This window comes from Bacidia gigantensis, assembly GCF_019456465.1.
Source record: "Bacidia gigantensis strain McMullin 20006 chromosome Unknown scaffold_268, whole genome shotgun sequence".
NCBI lineage: Eukaryota > Fungi > Ascomycota > Lecanoromycetes > Lecanorales > Ramalinaceae > Bacidia > Bacidia gigantensis.
Window position 1 is genome coordinate 542146 of NW_025408614.1, and position 17674 is coordinate 559819.

General features: G+C 49.1%; 7 protein-coding genes across 7 annotated transcripts; 3 read left to right on the forward strand and 4 right to left on the reverse strand.

The window, feature by feature from the left end:
• Positions 1–218: 218 nt before the first annotated feature.
• On the forward strand, positions 219–3553 carry KY384_008987 (uncharacterized protein; the record flags this gene model as incomplete). Its single annotated transcript, XM_044817473.1, has 2 exons — positions 219–1363; positions 2041–3553. The coding sequence occupies 2 exons, from the start codon at positions 219–221 to the stop codon at positions 3551–3553; spliced, it is 2658 nt and encodes an 885-aa protein (XP_044664626.1).
• A 370-nt stretch (positions 3554–3923) lies between these two features.
• KY384_008988 (uncharacterized protein) lies at positions 3924–5468 on the reverse strand (the record flags this gene model as incomplete). The annotated part of the gene is made up of 1 exon (XM_044817474.1): positions 3924–5468. The coding sequence occupies one exon, from the start codon at positions 5466–5468 to the stop codon at positions 3924–3926; it is 1545 nt and encodes a 514-aa protein (XP_044664627.1).
• Positions 5469–5864: 396 nt separating this feature from the next.
• Positions 5865–7148, reverse strand: KY384_008989 (uncharacterized protein; the record flags this gene model as incomplete). The annotated part of the gene is made up of 1 exon (XM_044817475.1): positions 5865–7148. The coding sequence occupies one exon, from the start codon at positions 7146–7148 to the stop codon at positions 5865–5867; it is 1284 nt and encodes a 427-aa protein (XP_044664628.1).
• Positions 7149–7683: 535 nt separating this feature from the next.
• Positions 7684–8775, reverse strand: KY384_008990 (uncharacterized protein; the record flags this gene model as incomplete). Its single annotated transcript, XM_044817476.1, has 1 exon — positions 7684–8775. One exon carries the CDS (start codon positions 8773–8775, stop codon positions 7684–7686), a length of 1092 nt encoding a protein of 363 aa, XP_044664629.1.
• Positions 8776–12430: 3655 nt separating this feature from the next.
• On the reverse strand, positions 12431–15475 carry KY384_008991 (uncharacterized protein; the record flags this gene model as incomplete). Its single annotated transcript, XM_044817477.1, has 10 exons — positions 12431–12532; positions 12589–12886; positions 12949–13054; positions 13542–13959; positions 14008–14502; positions 14667–14687; positions 14803–15042; positions 15102–15229; positions 15282–15354; positions 15410–15475. 10 exons carry the CDS (start codon positions 15473–15475, stop codon positions 12431–12433), a joined length of 1947 nt encoding a protein of 648 aa, XP_044664630.1.
• A 246-nt stretch (positions 15476–15721) lies between these two features.
• Positions 15722–16615, forward strand: KY384_008992 (uncharacterized protein; the record flags this gene model as incomplete). Its single annotated transcript, XM_044817478.1, has 1 exon — positions 15722–16615. The coding sequence occupies one exon, from the start codon at positions 15722–15724 to the stop codon at positions 16613–16615; it is 894 nt and encodes a 297-aa protein (XP_044664631.1).
• A 341-nt stretch (positions 16616–16956) lies between these two features.
• KY384_008993 (uncharacterized protein) lies at positions 16957–17602 on the forward strand (the record flags this gene model as incomplete). The annotated part of the gene is made up of 2 exons (XM_044817479.1): positions 16957–17027; positions 17080–17602. The coding sequence occupies 2 exons, from the start codon at positions 16957–16959 to the stop codon at positions 17600–17602; spliced, it is 594 nt and encodes a 197-aa protein (XP_044664632.1).
• Between the last annotated feature and the right edge of the window lie 72 nt (positions 17603–17674).

A 17674-nucleotide genomic window follows, 5' to 3' on the forward strand; every position in this document is an offset into this window, starting at 1 on the left:
TAAGCGTGAGGAATCATGCAAGGCATACGGGCATAGCTGCGTGCGCTACTGGTAGGCTCTCCTGCGGTGCGCCGCTCGTATCCAGCCATATCTTCATATATCGTTTGTGTATATGGTCTACAAGTTGACTCATTTTGTCTTCGGTGAGCGCGTGTCGTTGAGGATGAAAAACACCAGAATCTGCTGATAATGTCAATTCATCTCCGTTTGCATTTCTCATGTCAACATTTCCAGTGCTTTACAAAATGAAGTGGACACAATTGCGATCATTTCTTTTCTGCTTCTGCCTCGTCGCTGCGCAAGTAGGGGTTGTCAAAGCCGACGCAGGTTTCCATCGAGACCAATGCTACGAGGAAGTGAGGAACATCTTGCAAGGCAATGGTACTTCGACAATAACGCACCCATCCATGTTCTTTTCAACATCTGACGCCACAAATCCCATCCTCACACTAAGTGGATGCAATCAGCTATGCGGCTCGGGCACAGGATGGTATCCAGACAGAATTCCGAGGCTGGTCGCATGGTTGCTACCTATCTTTCTCCTCCTCTCTAACATGCAGTTTGCACCTATTGGGCTTGAGAAATTCCTGCTTATTCTGCGCCTCCTCGGTGATCCTATTGATTCGACGTGGTCATTACTAGCCAAAGTTGATCGTTGGGGTCAACACCATTCTCATGCTCAGAAGTTGTTGCAAGACAAAATCGAAATCAAGAGCCTTACAATGGTGCTTGCGGCTACCGACGAAGATCCACACGCCATTGATCACGCATTTGCGTTCGATAGTTCAGCTAACAAAGCCTTGATTCTCGAGGCTGCCATTACTCTACGCGAGAACAGGAAAAACGAGGTCCGCCGAACATTCTTTGCGATTGTCTTGTACGTATTCTCAGTCCTCGCGGCCTTCGTTCCCGCCGTTGGAGCAGCGTCCAATCCCTCCGGGGGTAGGATAGGAACAGCAATGCTCCTATCATGGCTCTTGACAGTGGTCTTGTTAAGCAACACAGTCGGAGACTTTGGTTCTCCGCGGAATCGCCAAAAGATCCTAGCAGACCTCATGGAACGGCTGGGGCAAGAAAAGAAAGAAGAAACGCTCTACAAGGCCCCTGGGGCTTGGTCGGGTGCTATTTACTGCTACAATCCACGAAAACGCTTTCTACATGGATCAGGGTGGAAGCTAGCCCTCATTTCTGTACCGCCTGTTGCTATTGCGTCCGGCACAGCCTTTGTCACCCTGTTCACAGGACCTTCGCATTTCAGCTGCCGAGACGTTTTTGTGGTCATTGTGTTCAGCGCCTGGATGATCAGTGCGATATCGACATCATTCTTGTCCTGGGCTTCATTCGCCACGGGCAAGTATCTCTGGTACATCGTCTTAATCAAAGACACAGTGATCGCGATACCCATACTAGCTCTGATTATCGCCTCTAGCTGTGGACTTTGGAATACCTGCTCTTGTTGGAGTGGGGCGATGTTGTACGGTAGAGAGAGAGCCCGTGCTCCCCTGAACCCTACCAAGGTATTTGATGAGAACAATCATGTCATATACCCTGCAGTGGTCGCGACTTGTCTCTCCCTCCAAATCTGTGTGTTTGGGGCTATGCTATGGGTTGTGTGGCCTGGTTTCAAGGCGCTCTGGTGGACCGAAAGAGAAAAAAGGGTGGCTTCGAATATGGGGAGACGCATTCATCACTCTACGACTCCTACGCCGACAAATGAAATCAAGCTTCAGTGTCTGAAGATATCGAGCAACGAGGTCATTGATAGCACGCCATAGCGTCGAATCGAGCAGGATAGCAACCATCCAATGCACTTGTGCTTATTAACTACCACATAATTTTCGGAATGCGCAAGTCTTCCACATTCGATGACCGGCGTAGAGCTCCGCCCTCGGGCCAAGCAGCGGGGAAATGTCTCGCTATTACTCGCCTCCTTACTTTGCAATTGTCCATTGACAGAGAAGCCGCACAGGATTTGCCTTCCACGTGAACACTGGCCATTAGAATCAGTCCACGCAGATGAGGAGACATTGTTTTATCCAGCCCGTTAGCTGGCGACCAAGATATCCGAACCGTTGATCCTCGGTTTGAAAACCCGGCCCCTCTTGACGATCTCGAGAGTGATTCTTTGTACAAAATAGTACATATCACGATGGGTGCGGCAGAATGGTTCAAGAACCAAGTCGAGCCCACACCGGCTCACTTCATCTACCTCGTTACCTCTGCTTTCCTCGCCACCTACGCCCTCTTCTCCTCCTTCATCCGCAATCGTCTCCACCTGTCCGAGCCTCCGCTGGCATTGCTCTTTGGCATTATCTTCGGGCCAGGACTTATTGGCCTGATAGACCCAAACAAATGGGGTGCTGAAGACAACATCACACAAGAAACGGCCAGAATCATCGTGGGCTTGCAGGTCTTCGCCGTCGGGGTAGAATTACCCAAAAAATACTTCCACAGGCATTGGAAGAGCGTGGCCATGCTGCTCGGACCAGTCATGCTCTACAGCTGGCTCATAACGGCCGCCTTCATTTACGCCATCCTACGTACCGAATGGACTACAGCACTCATAATCAGCGCCTGCCTAGCCCCCACCGACCCTATCCTAGCAGCTGCCATCCTCGCCGAAAGCACCTTCTCCGTCCGCGTCCCTGTCCGTCTGAAACACATACTGTCCGCCGAAAGTGGCTGCAATGACGGCACCAGCTTTCCATTCCTCTATCTAGGTCTCCTCTTCGCGATCCACAACCAAACCGGTGTAGCTATTCGCGACTTCTTCCTCGGCACCATCCTCTGGCAGTGCGCTCTGGGCCTGGCGATTGGGTTGACAATAGGCACGTGCTTCAACAAAGCCCTCCGTCTCGTCGACCGCATCAATTATATCGACCGCGCTGCCTTCCTCACCTTCTACCTTCTACTCGCCACCCTCTCCGTCGGCATCGCCAGCATCCTCGGCGTCGACGACTTCCTCGTCGCGTTCGGGACCGGCTACGGCTTCGCCTGGGACGGTTGGTTCAGAAAGAAAATGAAAGAGACGGAGTGGCCCGCAATCCTAGACCTCCTGCTCAACTCCAGCATGTTCATCTACATCGGCTCCTCTCTTCCATTCTCACACTTCCTCTCTCATCCTGACACCCCCAATGTCACGCTTGGTCGATTGATAGGCTTACTCGTCCTCATCCTCCTACTCCGCCGCATTCCCATAGTTCTCGCATTGAAGCCCCTCATCCCAGACATCAAAACCTACCGCGAAGCACTCTTCTGCGGACACTTCGGCCCCATGGGCGTCGGCGCAATCTTCCTCGTCATTGAGGCACGAGCGCAGCTGGAAACAGGGACGTCGCATCCGTACCCGCATCCGCCAGGTGGTTCGCCGAATGAAGCTGCTGTGCAGGTGATTTGGCCAGTGGTGTGTTTTGTGGTCATGGGATCGACATTTGTGCACGGGTTGAGCGTTGCCGCTATTGGGTTGGGGAGTCACTTCAGCAGGCGGAAGGGGGGAGAGGGCGCCATTATTGGCGCAGGAGAGGGATCCTTTGGATGGGATGGTCTATGGTGATGCTGACGGGGACAGTGAGCCGACGATCAGCGGGACTGATGGTAGTGATGTGGAATGATATGTGAGCCATGATGCTATACATCTGCATGATCATGACGGCTGTGATGTCCATTGCATAGATAAATGTCACTAAATTATCTAGATACAGCGCTCGCCGCGCTATGTTAGAAATGCATACTTTTGCGATCGCACGCTTGCTCATGTCTAAGATTGCTGATGTTCCCCAACTCCTCGCTCTTCCATCCAAACATGCTCGAAGGCACGGCGCCTTCGGGCTGTCTAATTCACTCATAAAATCCAAAGTCATCATAATTACAGCGGCCCCCCTAATAAACATATGCAGCAACCTCTCGGCTCTCCCTCCAATCCATCATACCGTGACCTTCTCATCACCCACAGCATGATCCCAGATATCCTCCTCAGGCAACGGCACCTTCCTCCTCCACGGACAGACTTTCTCATTAGCATACGCCCTGTACCGTCCCAAAAGATCCGTATCATAAATCAGTCCCTGCGGGCCAAAACTGAAATGACTCGCAATACTCCTCGTCTGGATGTACACCTGCTTGCCCAGCTTCCTCGGCAACGAGATCGTGAAATGCGCCTCATCATCCTCCTCCACGAAGAACGGCAGGTTTTCCAACACGTCATCGCTCCAAAGCGCGATGAAGTTGATGTTCGCGTGGAAATACCGCATGTTCCATAGCCCCTCTTTGTTGCCGAAGTGGTACGGAGACAGGTCGCTAGATTCGAGGTTTTGGAGGAAGGAGTAGTGCTGTTGCGCGCCCAGCTGCCAGCCCTTCCAGTCTGCGCCGTTGGGGTCGTATTGTGTGCGCCACATGGGTGTTAGTTCGATGAGGGAGTCGTTGTCGCGGAGGGGGAGCCAGCGGTGATTCGTATACGGGGGGGCACCAATAGCCCCTACCTCGGGCTCAGAGCCCTCCTCTATATTGTCGGGGAACGAGGTGATGTTTTCGCCGTCTGGGGGTTCATAAGTGGGGAGTTTGGAGGCGCGCCAGGCTTTGGGGCCATAAGAGTCAGCGGAGGGGTGTGTTGGAGGCTCGAGTTCGGGGAGGTAGGAATGGATGGCGCCTTCGTGGTGATGAACCCAGCCTAATGCGGCGGAGTTTATCAGGTTACCAAGGACGATGAAGGCTTCGGGGTGAGCGAGTAAGGTGGAGACGAGTTCTTCGACTGCGCCATCGCTGAACCAGACGAGGTCGTCGTCGAATTTGACGTAGAGACAGCCGGGTTCCACGGCACTACGCCAGACAACTTCGAAGTCGTTGCCTGCGGCACCTTCGGGTAGGTATATTGGCTTGTATTCTTTGACTTGGGAGACGCGCTTGTCGATCCAGTCTATGTCTTCTTCGACGTCGGTGTTGATCATGAAGTGGATCTCGTCCAGCCAGCCACCGTTCTTGACCAGATTTCGCTGGAGGTAGCAGTCCAGGATCTCAACAGTCCGTCGCCGTCCGTAGAATACTATGCCGTAGATCTTAACATTCTGAGGTCTTTTCAGGTGTTTGCCAGCGCTAGAGAAGTGCACTGGGTGGCGTATGCGTGAGGTGGTGTGTGCTGAGAGTAGAAGAAAGATGAGCACGATGAGTACTCCTCCGGCCGCCCATGCAATGCGTCTTGGAACTTGTCGTGGTTTTACCAAGAGCCATTCTTGCGCGGTTCGACCCCACTCGGTTCTTTCTATGTGGTAGAATGACCTTTCAATATAGTATAAAACATGGTATCTCAAAGTATGTCCAAAGCTCTGCAGCCGGTCCCTCTCTTTGCTCAATGTGCCATTGACTTTTAAGAAAGTGTGCTCTTCATCTGTTCCATCAGCCTCATCATGGTATGGGCTGAGATAGGCATCGTCGTCTGAGGTGGGCGGCTCTTCGGCGAAACTTATCCCTGCCATGAGCGATGGAAAGTGGCATTATCAAAGGTTTGCGACGGCCAGTTATTTACAGCACGTCATGGAGGAAGGGTTCCAAGAAAAAAGAAATGAGAATCAAGATCAGGGGCAGCAGGCACCAAGGATCGGCCCGGACTTCAACTACCGCGCTATCCCTAATCGAGCGGCGCTCCTGCCCCGATTGGGGCGCTTTGATCTTTAATCGGCTACGCTGATGATTAGTGTCAATAATGAACGGGAATCCCTTGGCGGCCAATTATTGTCTCACTCAAAGACATGCCGCAGTCTTGAGTGAACTATCTATCCAACTATTTCCAGAAAATGGACGTCAATCCATGCATGAGTCCCGAATTGCGTGCCGGCAACAAGAGGAGGTCATCTTTTGCTCCCAAAGTCACTCTATTGTTTCCGCCTCACGATGAAGTTCGCCATGCCTCGCCGATTGACCAATTTGACCCCTTTGTCTTCCTCAGTCTTCCCACGCCCACGATTTTCCGTACATTCCTTGCTAATCTCCCTCTGCGCTTCGGTCAATTGACCAACAAAGGCAGCAACGAGCAATCCCACCATCATGGGTGCAAACTCCACTCGAGCAGGACAAGCATACTTGCCCGCCCCGAACGGCATGTAAGACTCCTTCGTCTTCTCATCGATGCTGCGCCAGCGCTCCGGCTTGAAAGTTTGCGCATCATCGCCCCAAATGGTTTTGTCATGATGGCACGCTTCGATATCGGCTGCCAGTAGCTGCGGTTCTTCGTTGGGGAAATGATATCGGCGGTACACCCGCTTGGTAGGTGGAAAAAGGCGGAGAATCTCTTGTGCGATGTGAGCAACAGAAATACCTCCTTCGGAAGGATGGATTTGCTCGAATGTGTGTTTGTTTGGGCTCTGGAGATATTGTACGAGTACGGTTGAGTAGTTGGATGGATGTGACATGCGCTCATCTGGAAATGCTATGGAGATAGTGCCGAGAAGGACGGCACGCCACATTGTTTCGTATGCCGGAAGAATGAAGTTGAGGGGATTCTCTCGACCTTCCTTGATTTCTAAAGCGGGAAAAATAGTCTGTAGGCTTTGATTCAGAGATACCAGAGAGATCGGGCAATGAGAACCAGGGATTTTGGAGGCTCGCCAGCGAGCGTCGATGCCCTCAGCTATATGAGCAATGGCTGTGGAGTTGAGGGTGGATGGCTCCAGCCCATAGAGGACCGAGAGAGATATTTTCAGCGTGATCGACTGAGCCAACCTGTTCAGGAAAATTGCATCACCATGCGTATCAGCCCCCGAGATTTGTTGGTGCACCAATGTTTGGGAGATGTGCGCAATTTTGCTCCATGCATCATCACTTATATTGATCTTCTCAGAGGCATCGGCTTTGAAACGTTTGCCGAGTGCCGGGTCCTGTGAGGTAAATCCGTTGTAAATGTTGAAGGCCTTCACAAGCCGCTGGTTGGGGATCGCACGAGACGCCGAAGGCGTCAATTGGTTGGTAAGTATGTCGTCCAGATACTTTTTGCAATCGAAGATCTTCTTACAGGTTCCTATGTCCACAATCACATGACGTTGCGAGCTGTCAGTGCGTTTGAGGTAGATTTTACATCTCACGATCAGGGCTACAGCAACTAAGATTGTTGCTCCCCATCTGACAAGACATTCGGCCATACTAGACATACTGTCGTTCATTATAGTACCCTGTGGTTGTTTTTAACACGTGTTTATTGAAACTACTTACGGAGAGGCAGAGCTGTAACAGCATATATAAGAAGTCTTCTCAAGCCAAAGAAAATAGTGCGAATAACTCTGATGGCTTTCAATCCTGGAGACATGGGACGCTGAAAACATGCTTTGAGTGAGTCTGCAGGTATGGCAAACAAGTACGCCTGCAACCGACATTCTACCTTAAACCAGATCTGGGCTCGATCACAATTTGCCTGTTGGAGGCTGAATATGCACAGACCCTAGAAGCTGCTTCAATGGTGTTACGGATGGGGTTTGTTGTGATTGACCGCAAGACGCAGCATCGGCCCCCTGCATGATCAAGTACTTATTCAGCACAAAGCAAACAAACACAATTTGTTTGCCATTCTTCGATGGCAAACCGAAGCTTCATGATGCAAGGTCATGGTTTAAAATGTGGGCATTTGCTGGGGAAAATGTCGACGGATCGGCATTTTTTCAGGCAAAGTCAGCGGCATGTCACACGTCGGCAAGCATGTTGTCAGTGACTTGCGTCGCGGACAAGTTTGCGCTGGGTTCTCTCTTCATCAGTATGCTTTGGCTGAGTACGCTCGCCGTCGCCAAAGATGCGGTGAAAGAATTGATCGTAAGAGATCCAAACACTTGTAAAGATTGCTGCTGCGAGAATTGAAAGCCACTTAGGACTCTTTCCCTTGTCATCAGCATATCTCGCGCTCAGCTTGAAGATAGCAGTGAGAATTGGCTGCCAGATCTGCAGAAAGATGAAAGCGCCCATTCTTTGCCTCTGACTTGTAATAGTGAATGGCTCGAGTTCCTGAAGATAAGCCTTGTAGTCTGGCGGGAAGTCATGCTCATCAGCACCGTTTTGAATAATAGTAATGTACCGCAGTGATGGCTGAGAATAGTCAGGATCTGGCCGGGAGAACCTCTCTCTTCCAGGTGGAGCTTTGCCGGGTGCGTACACAGGTGCGTAGAGCGTATGTGCTTTGAACACGTCCGTACTAGGGTGCTCGGGAACCGGTTGGATCCCAGGGAGAAGGGGGTAGCAGTCTACCAGGACGTCTTGGTAGGCTGCGCCACCGCCTTCAGTTGCAAGGATATGAAAGAAATCCGCAGCTGTTACTTCATACACCACACCTACGAGCCCACGAGGCCATTCAGGATTGTGGTATTTTGGCCTCTCAGTAATCGAGTGGCTTGCTTTCTCATCGCCCTCGCCTGAGGTGGGAGGAATTTCTGGCCGATATTTGGTATTGGCAAAACATGGCTCCGAATAGGGTATCCCAGGCAAGTCGAATGTCATGATCAGCTCAGGCACCACGACATTGATGGCTGACAGAGGCCTGATCCCTCGCCGGCCTAGGAACGTGCCCGAGAAGAGATTGGAGCCATAAGCCAGGTATAAGAAGGTTTCCTGCTTCTCTTGCCTACGTGCAGCATGATTATAGAGGTCTTTAGGGGCTTGACAGAGGTCGAGAGCCCTGTCTTGTAGGGAGCGCTCCAGGCGGTCTTTATGAGGCTGTGGAAAACGTCTTCGCACGCCATATTCCTCACTTTCTTCCGATTGGATTGCGGCGAGTCGCTTCAGCGCAGGGGCCGCAGGGTGCTTCATTCCTTATGAGGAGACTCTAATGAAGTAATCAAAAATATCCTACTCGCCTCACTGATACCGACTGCTTTCTACGCGCAGCACAGTCCGCTGGCACGTGTGAATCCTGGATTTGTAATCCACGTCACTGATGATGAAGCTTCACACTCAATGCCCGGCGCTTGCGATAAGGAAGATAAGCAAAGCACTCAATTAACTCATTCCCTAGATTTTCCAACCTCCCGTGTGGTGATTATTCGTCAAGACGTCTTAACCGTTGCTGAATGACAAAGAGGGGACTTGAATGTCGTCCTCATTTGTGAGGTAAGACTGATTTGTGCACTGGGAAAGGGTCATCGCCCCGAGATTGAGTACTCTGATTTTTTTGCCTTCTCCTTTGGATTCGAATTCCAATAGGACATACAGTGCATGTTTAGTATTATACAAGTGTGGCTCAGTAGCTCACTAACAACATACTGTTCCTCTGTTCATTTTCAGTGTCTCAATTGATCAAAATATGAACACCAGAGCTACCAGCCATAGGCACATCGAAAGGCCAAACATGTGGCTGACAGCTATACCTGTAGCTGAACCAAGGAAAGGGGAAGGCGACGGTGTGCTTGGTGAAGTTGTTGTGTTACTGCTGGTGCTATTGCTGGTACCATTGTGGAGTATGCCAAATGTGCCATTCGTAGAGGCGAGAATACCACCGATTGTACCACAGAGCTTGTTTGCTACTGCAGCCTCTCCTACAAAAGCACTGTAGTCAGTCAAGCGCTTTGTGGGACTCATTTCATAGCCTCGGCAGGAAAACGAGACATCATACTTGTGACATCCACACTGTTGCAGGTGGTTCTCTCGCAATTACTGACGATCGCAAGGGCATCATACGCATTGCAAATGCAGGTTGCATTTGAAACGCTTCCACAGAGTGGGAGTATGGGGCTATTTTTGATGCAAGTTTGCTATCGAGAAACATTGGGTAAGCTTGTTTGAAGCGAGTATTTCATCTCAAAGGGGGAGCAGGGATCTTGGAGCTCACCGCGCATAGTGGGAAATTGGTGATGTCCGTGGGATCTTTGCCAGCGGTTGCGTCGATGGCAATCGGAGTCGCCGATGCTATGGCAGCCGAAACGGCGGAGCTCAGGGTGGGCTTGGCTTGATATAACGATCCACAAAGAGCGTCGTCGGCCGACTGGGCAGCTGCATTGTGCTTGTCAACCTATGTGGATGAGGTTTGTTGCAGCCTTCGCACGACAGTAAATCATCGCAGCTTACCCGTGAGGTCTGCAGCACTGCATATTGCGGCCTCGCAGGTAGACGTCGCAGTACGAAAGGCGACACCACAAAGCTGCTCGAGGCTGTTGGCATCGGTCAAAGCGAACAACGAGGAAATCTTGCAAATCGAAGCGCATTCTAGGTCCGCTGCCTTCGTTGCCGTGAGGCCCACAAGAACGAGCAAAAGGTTGGCCGAAGATATGATCCGCATTTTTGCTTTATCCCAGGAGCAAAGATTTCAAGCAATGAAGTATGTCAAGAACAATATACCAAAAATGCAAGGTTCTGGTTTGTGAATAGGTATGAGAAAGCGCGACCGTGATATTGAATCGAAGAACTAGCCACCGGGTCCCATGATGACGATCGAGCATCTCCGAATGCAAGATGACGGCACAGATCTGGCCCCAGGATTTCCCCACGGTTTTGGAGAGACTCTCATTGTCCTACCTTAGAAAGCGGGACAGTTTTGAGTCTACGCATGACCAGCATGACACTTATGCAGGGGAAGCGATAGCCCGACGAATGGGCACTCTCTACACAGAACTTTGTCATCTTCGTTGGATGGTTTGGGATGTCATTGGACATGTGTGAAATTGGTGGCGGAAGTCAACAAGCGTTTCCATGTGTGATGGGAGTTCCGGTATCGCAGGATACGACCGCCACGCCACACAAATGAGCTGGTTGGAATCAAGCCCGGGAAAGATCTCTTGCGAAACCTGCAATCTGGATTGGTCCTCTGCTGTGAACATGATAGATGTTTCTTGTCAAATCCTCTCTCACTTCAATCTATGTGACTGTATTTCTCAGATTCATTTTGAAGAAAGCGAACAGAAAGCTGGCAGCTTTAGTCTCAGATTTCGAAGGACTAAAGGATCGATAGGCCACACTTTCATGCTTTGTATTCACATTGAAAATGTAAATCAAGGTGACTTTTACCCTGTTGTTCTACTGGAGATTTCCATTCTCAGAAGTTAAGCGGTGAGGCTCAGTTCCGCTTCATTGAATAAGAAAAAAAACGATAAGGGTAGTGGTATTTCACCAGCGCCGAAGCTCCCACCCATTCTACACCCCCTATGTCTTTTCACAATGTCAAACTAGAGTCAAGCTCAACAAGGTCTTCTTTCCCCGCTGATTCTGCCAAGCCCGTTCCCTTGGCTGTGGTTTCGCTAGATAGTAGATACTATATATACAATTAGTTATTAGTTCAAAAGTTCACACTTAGAGGGGAGGGTTAAAATTACGGGACAGTGGGAATCTCGTTAATCCATTCATGCGCGTGACTAATTAGATGACGAGGCATTTGGCTGCCTTAAGAGCTGTGAGACCCGCTACTCTCGCAGCGGGTGGAGACTATGTGTTATTGTTATTTAGGTGTAAAATATGTTGTGGACTAATCGGTAAACCATAAAATTTCCCTGGCTCCTCTTGATCCAATGAAGGCAATCTCTTGTTTGGAATTAACATTATGTCATCGACTCAACGCAGCAACAAAGTTGCTACAGAACCTGTCTCACAAAGGCAGATTACTGCAACGACCTGAGATCTACATTGCCTTCCACACTACTGAAGACACAGTGCACGACATCAGCAACTTTCCGACATATGAGCACGCTGTAACTAAGGAGCGGTCTGCAGCTACAAAACAAGGATTACAGTCCGCAGAATGGCAGCCATTCACAATCGTGCACCGAGATTTTGGTTGGAGCTGGTTGGAGCAATTCGGATGCAACAGTCATCTTGGCCAAAGGTTGGCAGCTGCGAAGGCGGTCAACATTGAAATTGCTGCGAGGAACTGGAATGAGGATGTCGATCTTCCTGCGATTGTCCTGCATGAGGCCGACTTTTCAGGGTTTGCTCGCAGCTTTGAGGAGCGTAAGAAGATCCGTGCAGGATGCCTTGTTGCTCGTCGACAGCGTTTTTATAGATGCTGCTCTGAACATTTTGAGCACGCAATTCGCTATCTTGGCAATAAGATGGGGGTCTTGATGAAAATTGAGGCTTTCGGGGCTTTCAGTCAAATTAGCATAGCGAATTGAGGTTCAAAGCACATCAAATTAGGAGCATTGTCCAAGAAATTGAGGGAAGTACACTAAGATAGACACTACTGTGTCTCCCTAATTTTATTTCCACTTCTTGACGGGTCTAAAATCAGTGTAGTTGATGATCATCTTACATTTCCTGATCTGCCGCTCTCGATGGGTGTTCTGCTCTAATGTCCTGAACAAATTCATCCCCGGTAGCGTAGGTTTCTGATTACACCTAGCTGTCTAGCAGACTTACATGTTTCCTGGAGGATTCTATGGAAAAGATATCCATCTTCCTCCAAATAAAACTTGTGTCCGCGATCGGGCTCTAGCCGCAGAGGAGTTCTTGCCGATGATTTTGATTCTTGTTCCTCCACTCAATATTCTTTTTCTGCAATTTTCATGTTATAGTTTTTGAGTGCCATTTCGATCTTCTTGTACGGCCAGCTGAGGTATGGATACAAGAAAGGGCGTTCATCCTGATTCTCATAGTCAGCGTAATTTGCATTGAGTGAGCCATTTTGGAGACACATACAAAGCGGTTGTCATCCGGACTATAATTCTCAAGATGCAGGGCCGGAGTAACCGTCACCATCTTATGCCTATTAATGCCATAGTAATGAAAAAATGTCTTCACTTTCTCATAGATCTCCTGTGGGGTCATTATATCTTGCCATTCATAGACTAATTTTTCCCATGCTCCAAAGGGTCCTAGTTTATGAATTTTGCGTAGTCGGCCAAGCACGCTCAGCTCTTTGTAAGTCAAGCCCATTTCTTCCTCGTCATTCTGCGAATAAGAATCCGAGAAAGGTACCAATTCTGCGGTTGGAAGTCTGATTGTCGCATCTGAGTCAGCTCCAATAATTCACAGAAAGGTTCGTCGCTCGTCACGTACGCTGTAAGAAATTCGGACATAATAGGTAAATCGAATTTTTCCTTCGCCCAAGCGATGAATAACCTTAGATCGAGCTTAGAAATTCCGCCTATTGGGTTCAGATCCGCTGCAAGACGAGTTTTGGGTCAGCTATACTCCACAAGAGAAGCGGTAAAGCCTCGGGAGCTTCTCTAAAGGGGATGAAGCGCCAAGATATGCCTTGCCATTGAGGTCATGCTCACAAATAGAGAGTGTTGGCGAGGGAATACTAACCACTAGAGCAATCATATTTCGTATAGTATCCTATATGCAAACAGTCAGCTGTTTCTACTCTGCTCAGGCGAGAGGGGAGACAAGACCTCTCAATTGCTCGTCAACATTCGCGCTACCTAGCACGAGCAATGAGCCACCTCCGCGCCTTCCCCTCACTGTTGGTAGCATTTGTGCAAATAGATACGACAAGACCATGCGTAGACGACTCTAAATCTTAGTAAGCTTCTAGATCAACCTGAACAAAGATAGTTTTTGATACCTGTATGTTTTGCAAACTGACTAAGCATATTTCGGAGTCAGCGTTCTCGTTGAGAAAAGTCTTATCTCGGAACTGTACTAACGTCCTTCAGCTACGGTGCCTCCTTGGCTTGTGTAGTGTGGTGTGAAGCGTGTTACCGCAGTGAATACGCCTAACACCGCTGTCACAATACTGTCAATATTGACGTCGGTATGATATGACGACAGCCGTTTCGCTAGATCTTTCGCTCTTTGACGGGTTTCTTTCGAGCTGTTCTTCTCAGTACCCATGTAGCATGTGTGAAACAGCCTGTTGCAAATCTCTTCTGGGCTGTCGGGCAGCCATTCATCGTCTTTGCAGATCATGCGTAAGTCTGCAATTACTTGTGCGTTTTTATTCTCAATGGCTTTAGCCACCAAGCGGCACATAGAGAAAACAATCAGAGCAGTGCTTGCACTGTCAATACCCCCAGACAGTGGCAAGAAGAAACCAGCCTGCCGGCTTCTTCTAAGATAGTCCCACTTCAAGGTGATTCAGCTTCGTCATTAGGTATCATTTGTCAAACTCACAAGGTAACAGGCAGGGCCCTGACTGATCTCTTCCTCGGGGATGTGGAAATAAGGCTCTCGAGGCTTCGTTGGGAGTAGATTTGTCTCGAGGCAAGAGCCTTGAACAGAAAGGGCGAAATCTACTTCTATTCTGGTATATTGTCTTTGTGGTGCTTGCTGCGACCATGTCGGAGTGCGCCTGAAGGATCGAACTTCTTCAAGATCACAAGTAGCGGTCGTCACTTCAACGTCGTCCAAAGAAAATTGAGATCCCTGCTGCAACAAGTTTCCATTCATAAATATCATTGCGGATCCATCGTAATACAGCCGATCGCCAGAACAACCTTTAGAATTGGAGTACAAATATATCCCGCCTGCTTTCCTAGTCGCTTCATTGATCAAGTCAAACCGTGTTTTGAGCTTTCGCAATTCGTGATGCGAGCCGCTGGAGTTTGTGAAAATCTCTACTCCATCTAATCCCATGGGACTGCAAGGTGCACAAGGAGTGAAAAGTTCCTGTGTGATAAGGAAAATCAGATTAGCTCTTTCATTCGTCCGCAAGGGTTTGAGAGTGTCTCAAACATCAGACTTCGGGTCAAGATGTCGAAAACGAAGCAGAACGGGCCCATCGCGATAGGCCAGTCAAGAGGCCATAAGCAAGACCATTTGGATTGACTTACTTCGCAAGTCTCACATCCGACCTGTGTGAGAATTAAGTCAGCACGATGTTTATAATAGCTTCACCATTCTCCCAAGGTGGCATAGCGTTACAGATTTGTTCAAAAGGATGATGCTTTCTCAAGAGAACGAACTTACGACAGTATCTTTACAGCCGATAACGGCGTCTCCAATTGTTGTCTTCTTCTGACCAGTAAGGTTTTGGATCATTCTAGGCAAGATGTACTCTTCGTGATGCCCAGGACGGCCCCATGGGGCAAAGAATCGGAATTCGCGATAATTGCCGCTTTCTGCAAGATACAATTTAGGCCGTATAAGAAGGATCTGTCCGTTGAAACAGATGATTCTTGAGTTGTAGGATACATTGCGATGGCTAACCTGTGGTAGTAGAATGAGCTGTGCACGAGAATACTAGTCTTCGTCGTGTTTAGACTCACGGGCATTCCAATGTCAAGAAGTATGTCACGAGAGACTGGATCACAGAGAATCTTTGATAGCATTTCCCAGGAATGTAAGAAAGTGTCGGCCTCTAAGAAATGGTCATAGCATGCGTAGCCCGTTATTTCTACGAATACTAAAGTCAGCATATCCAAGTCTTCTCGTATTTGGATTCTCACCTAGTTCTGGTCCTACACGGAGAGTAGCGCCTTCAGCTTTGGCCTGCTCGATGGAAGAAATGATGCGAGACAGCTGTTAATGCCGTTAGCTTCTTCACGCAACGGTGGCATTCATGTAGCCAAATTACATTGCCTTCCCAATCGAGAGCCCACTGATTTAGAGAGCAAGTCGCTACTGTTATAAAATTCGGCATAATTGCGGTTGGTGAATGACAGTCGGCATGGGATCAAGATTCTCTTCTCTTTCAACGATAAAAAAGGCACCACAGCCCAACACAGCTAGCGTCGTTTCACCCTTGAGCCTTGGCATTCCGCGTGCCGAGCCTCTTCTACCGTCACACGCTGACCACAACCTAATTCGGTGGCCGATATGACCACTGTCTTTTAAAATGCGTCTAGATTGACAATGTTATCACTGAGTTTGAGGAGATTCGATCACCATGAGCGACGACCAAGTCTTTCAATGGCTCTTGGACGTTGACCGTATTTGGCTTACCCAGTTTGAAGGCGTGGAGCCCTTCAGATCTAGTGTACAGTGGTCAAAAGAGAAGGACGTGCAGGCCGCCCTCAGCCAACTCCCGAGCGATGAAAGCACAAAAGTTCTGAAATTCTACCGTCATACAGATGCAAAGCTTTGCCTTGGCTCGTGCTTGTTGAAGCGCCGAGCAATCTCAGACTTTTGCAACGTCCCGTGGGCTGATGTCGCCATAGGAGTGGATAGCAACCGTAAACCCTGCTACTCACCGAAAGAAGCTACTGGCAAGAAGCTGGAATTCAACGTGTCCCATCACGGCACGTTGGTTGCGCTCGTCGGTTGTCCGGGCAATAACGTGAAGCTTGGTGTTGATGTGGTCAGGATGAGCTGGGAGAAGGACTATGACAAGGTCATGAAAGAGGGATTCGAATCATGGGCTACTACATATGAGATGGTCTTTTCACCGCGTGAAATGCGTGACATCTCTGAATTTATCCCTCCTAATTGCAGGGACAGTACGGAAGTGATCAAAGCCAAGCTGCGCCATTTCTATGCGTTTTGGTGTTTAAAGGAAGCATTCGTAAAGATGACTGGCGAAGCACTGATGGCAAGCTGGCTCAAGCGTTTAGAATTTCGCGACGTCGACGTCCCAGAGTGTTCTACGGAAGGATCTTGGGGAAGAATCTGCAGAAATGTGGAAATCTACTTCGATGATGAAAGAGTGGAGGGTGTTCTGTTGCAAATTCAGAGTTTCTGCAAAGAATACATGATCGCTACCTGTGCTTCGAGTGCCGTGGTAGTGGAGCCGTTCAAAGTGCTCAGCGCTGATCAACTCTTCCCTTCGATCATCCAGCCTTGAGGGTACGGATGTCGAGAGGCTTGTCTTCTTCAAAGTTGGTACCATCGCGCACAAAAGCGAATCTTTTGCACTTTGCAAGCCTCACCTCCATCAAGCATTATCAATTGAAAAGGCTGCTTCAAACATTTACAGAATGTGCTCTCGTGAATGACTTGCTGAAAACAGTCAGTTATGACTATTATGCATCCAAGATACGGTAGCAGCGGCAGCGCCAACGAGGCGCGCTTACCGATCATGACTGCAACTTCCGTGGTCCCTTTTCTTGCTACCGCATCTGTTATTTTGGGGTACAGCATCGGCTGAAGGCTGATTGTGAATACTTCCAACACCACCCTTTGATGATGATGGAGTCTCCCATAGCCTCAATCACCAAGTATTTTACCCAGAAGCAGGGCAGTAGTGGCCAACTTTCGTAAGCCCAACCAATCCCAATGCTACTTTTCCTCTTAACGAAACCTCCCCAGACTTGACAAGGAAGTCAAAACCACAGTGGGATCCTTTTTGGAGCAGGGCAACCTTTTCCAAGCTGAAGAAGTTTTTGGGCTTGTCAGTGCTATCGATATAGAAAACTCGCCTTTAGAGCGCCTTGATGCACCTGGTGCCGTCATCTTCTGCAGCATCTTGCTTCATGCTGAAGTATGCCTTCCTGTTCAAAGAGGAATTTATCTCCTTGCCGTAAGTTCACGTGATCTATGGCCTACAGTTGTTGAGCCGAAACAGGCTTCACTACGATCTGCATCATCAAATGGTGAACAGAGCAACTCCGGGCAGCACAAGAAAAAGACGTCGCTTCAACAGAGTTTGATCCCCTTGCTCAGTAATTTCATCAAGGCCGACTGTGACGAAGAGATACGAAGATGGGTGTGTTCGAGCTACCATACTTCCTCCAGTCTGGTTAACATGCTTGCAGACAGGCGTTCTAGCATTGGAATTATTGACAGGCTGTCCGGCAAACGGTCGAAGGCTACGACAGGTGCCGTTGGATAGTCTGCAAGTCTACACAGAACCGTATTCCACTAAGAGGTTGCTGACGGTTTCAAGACGCTCTTTGGGAGAGAT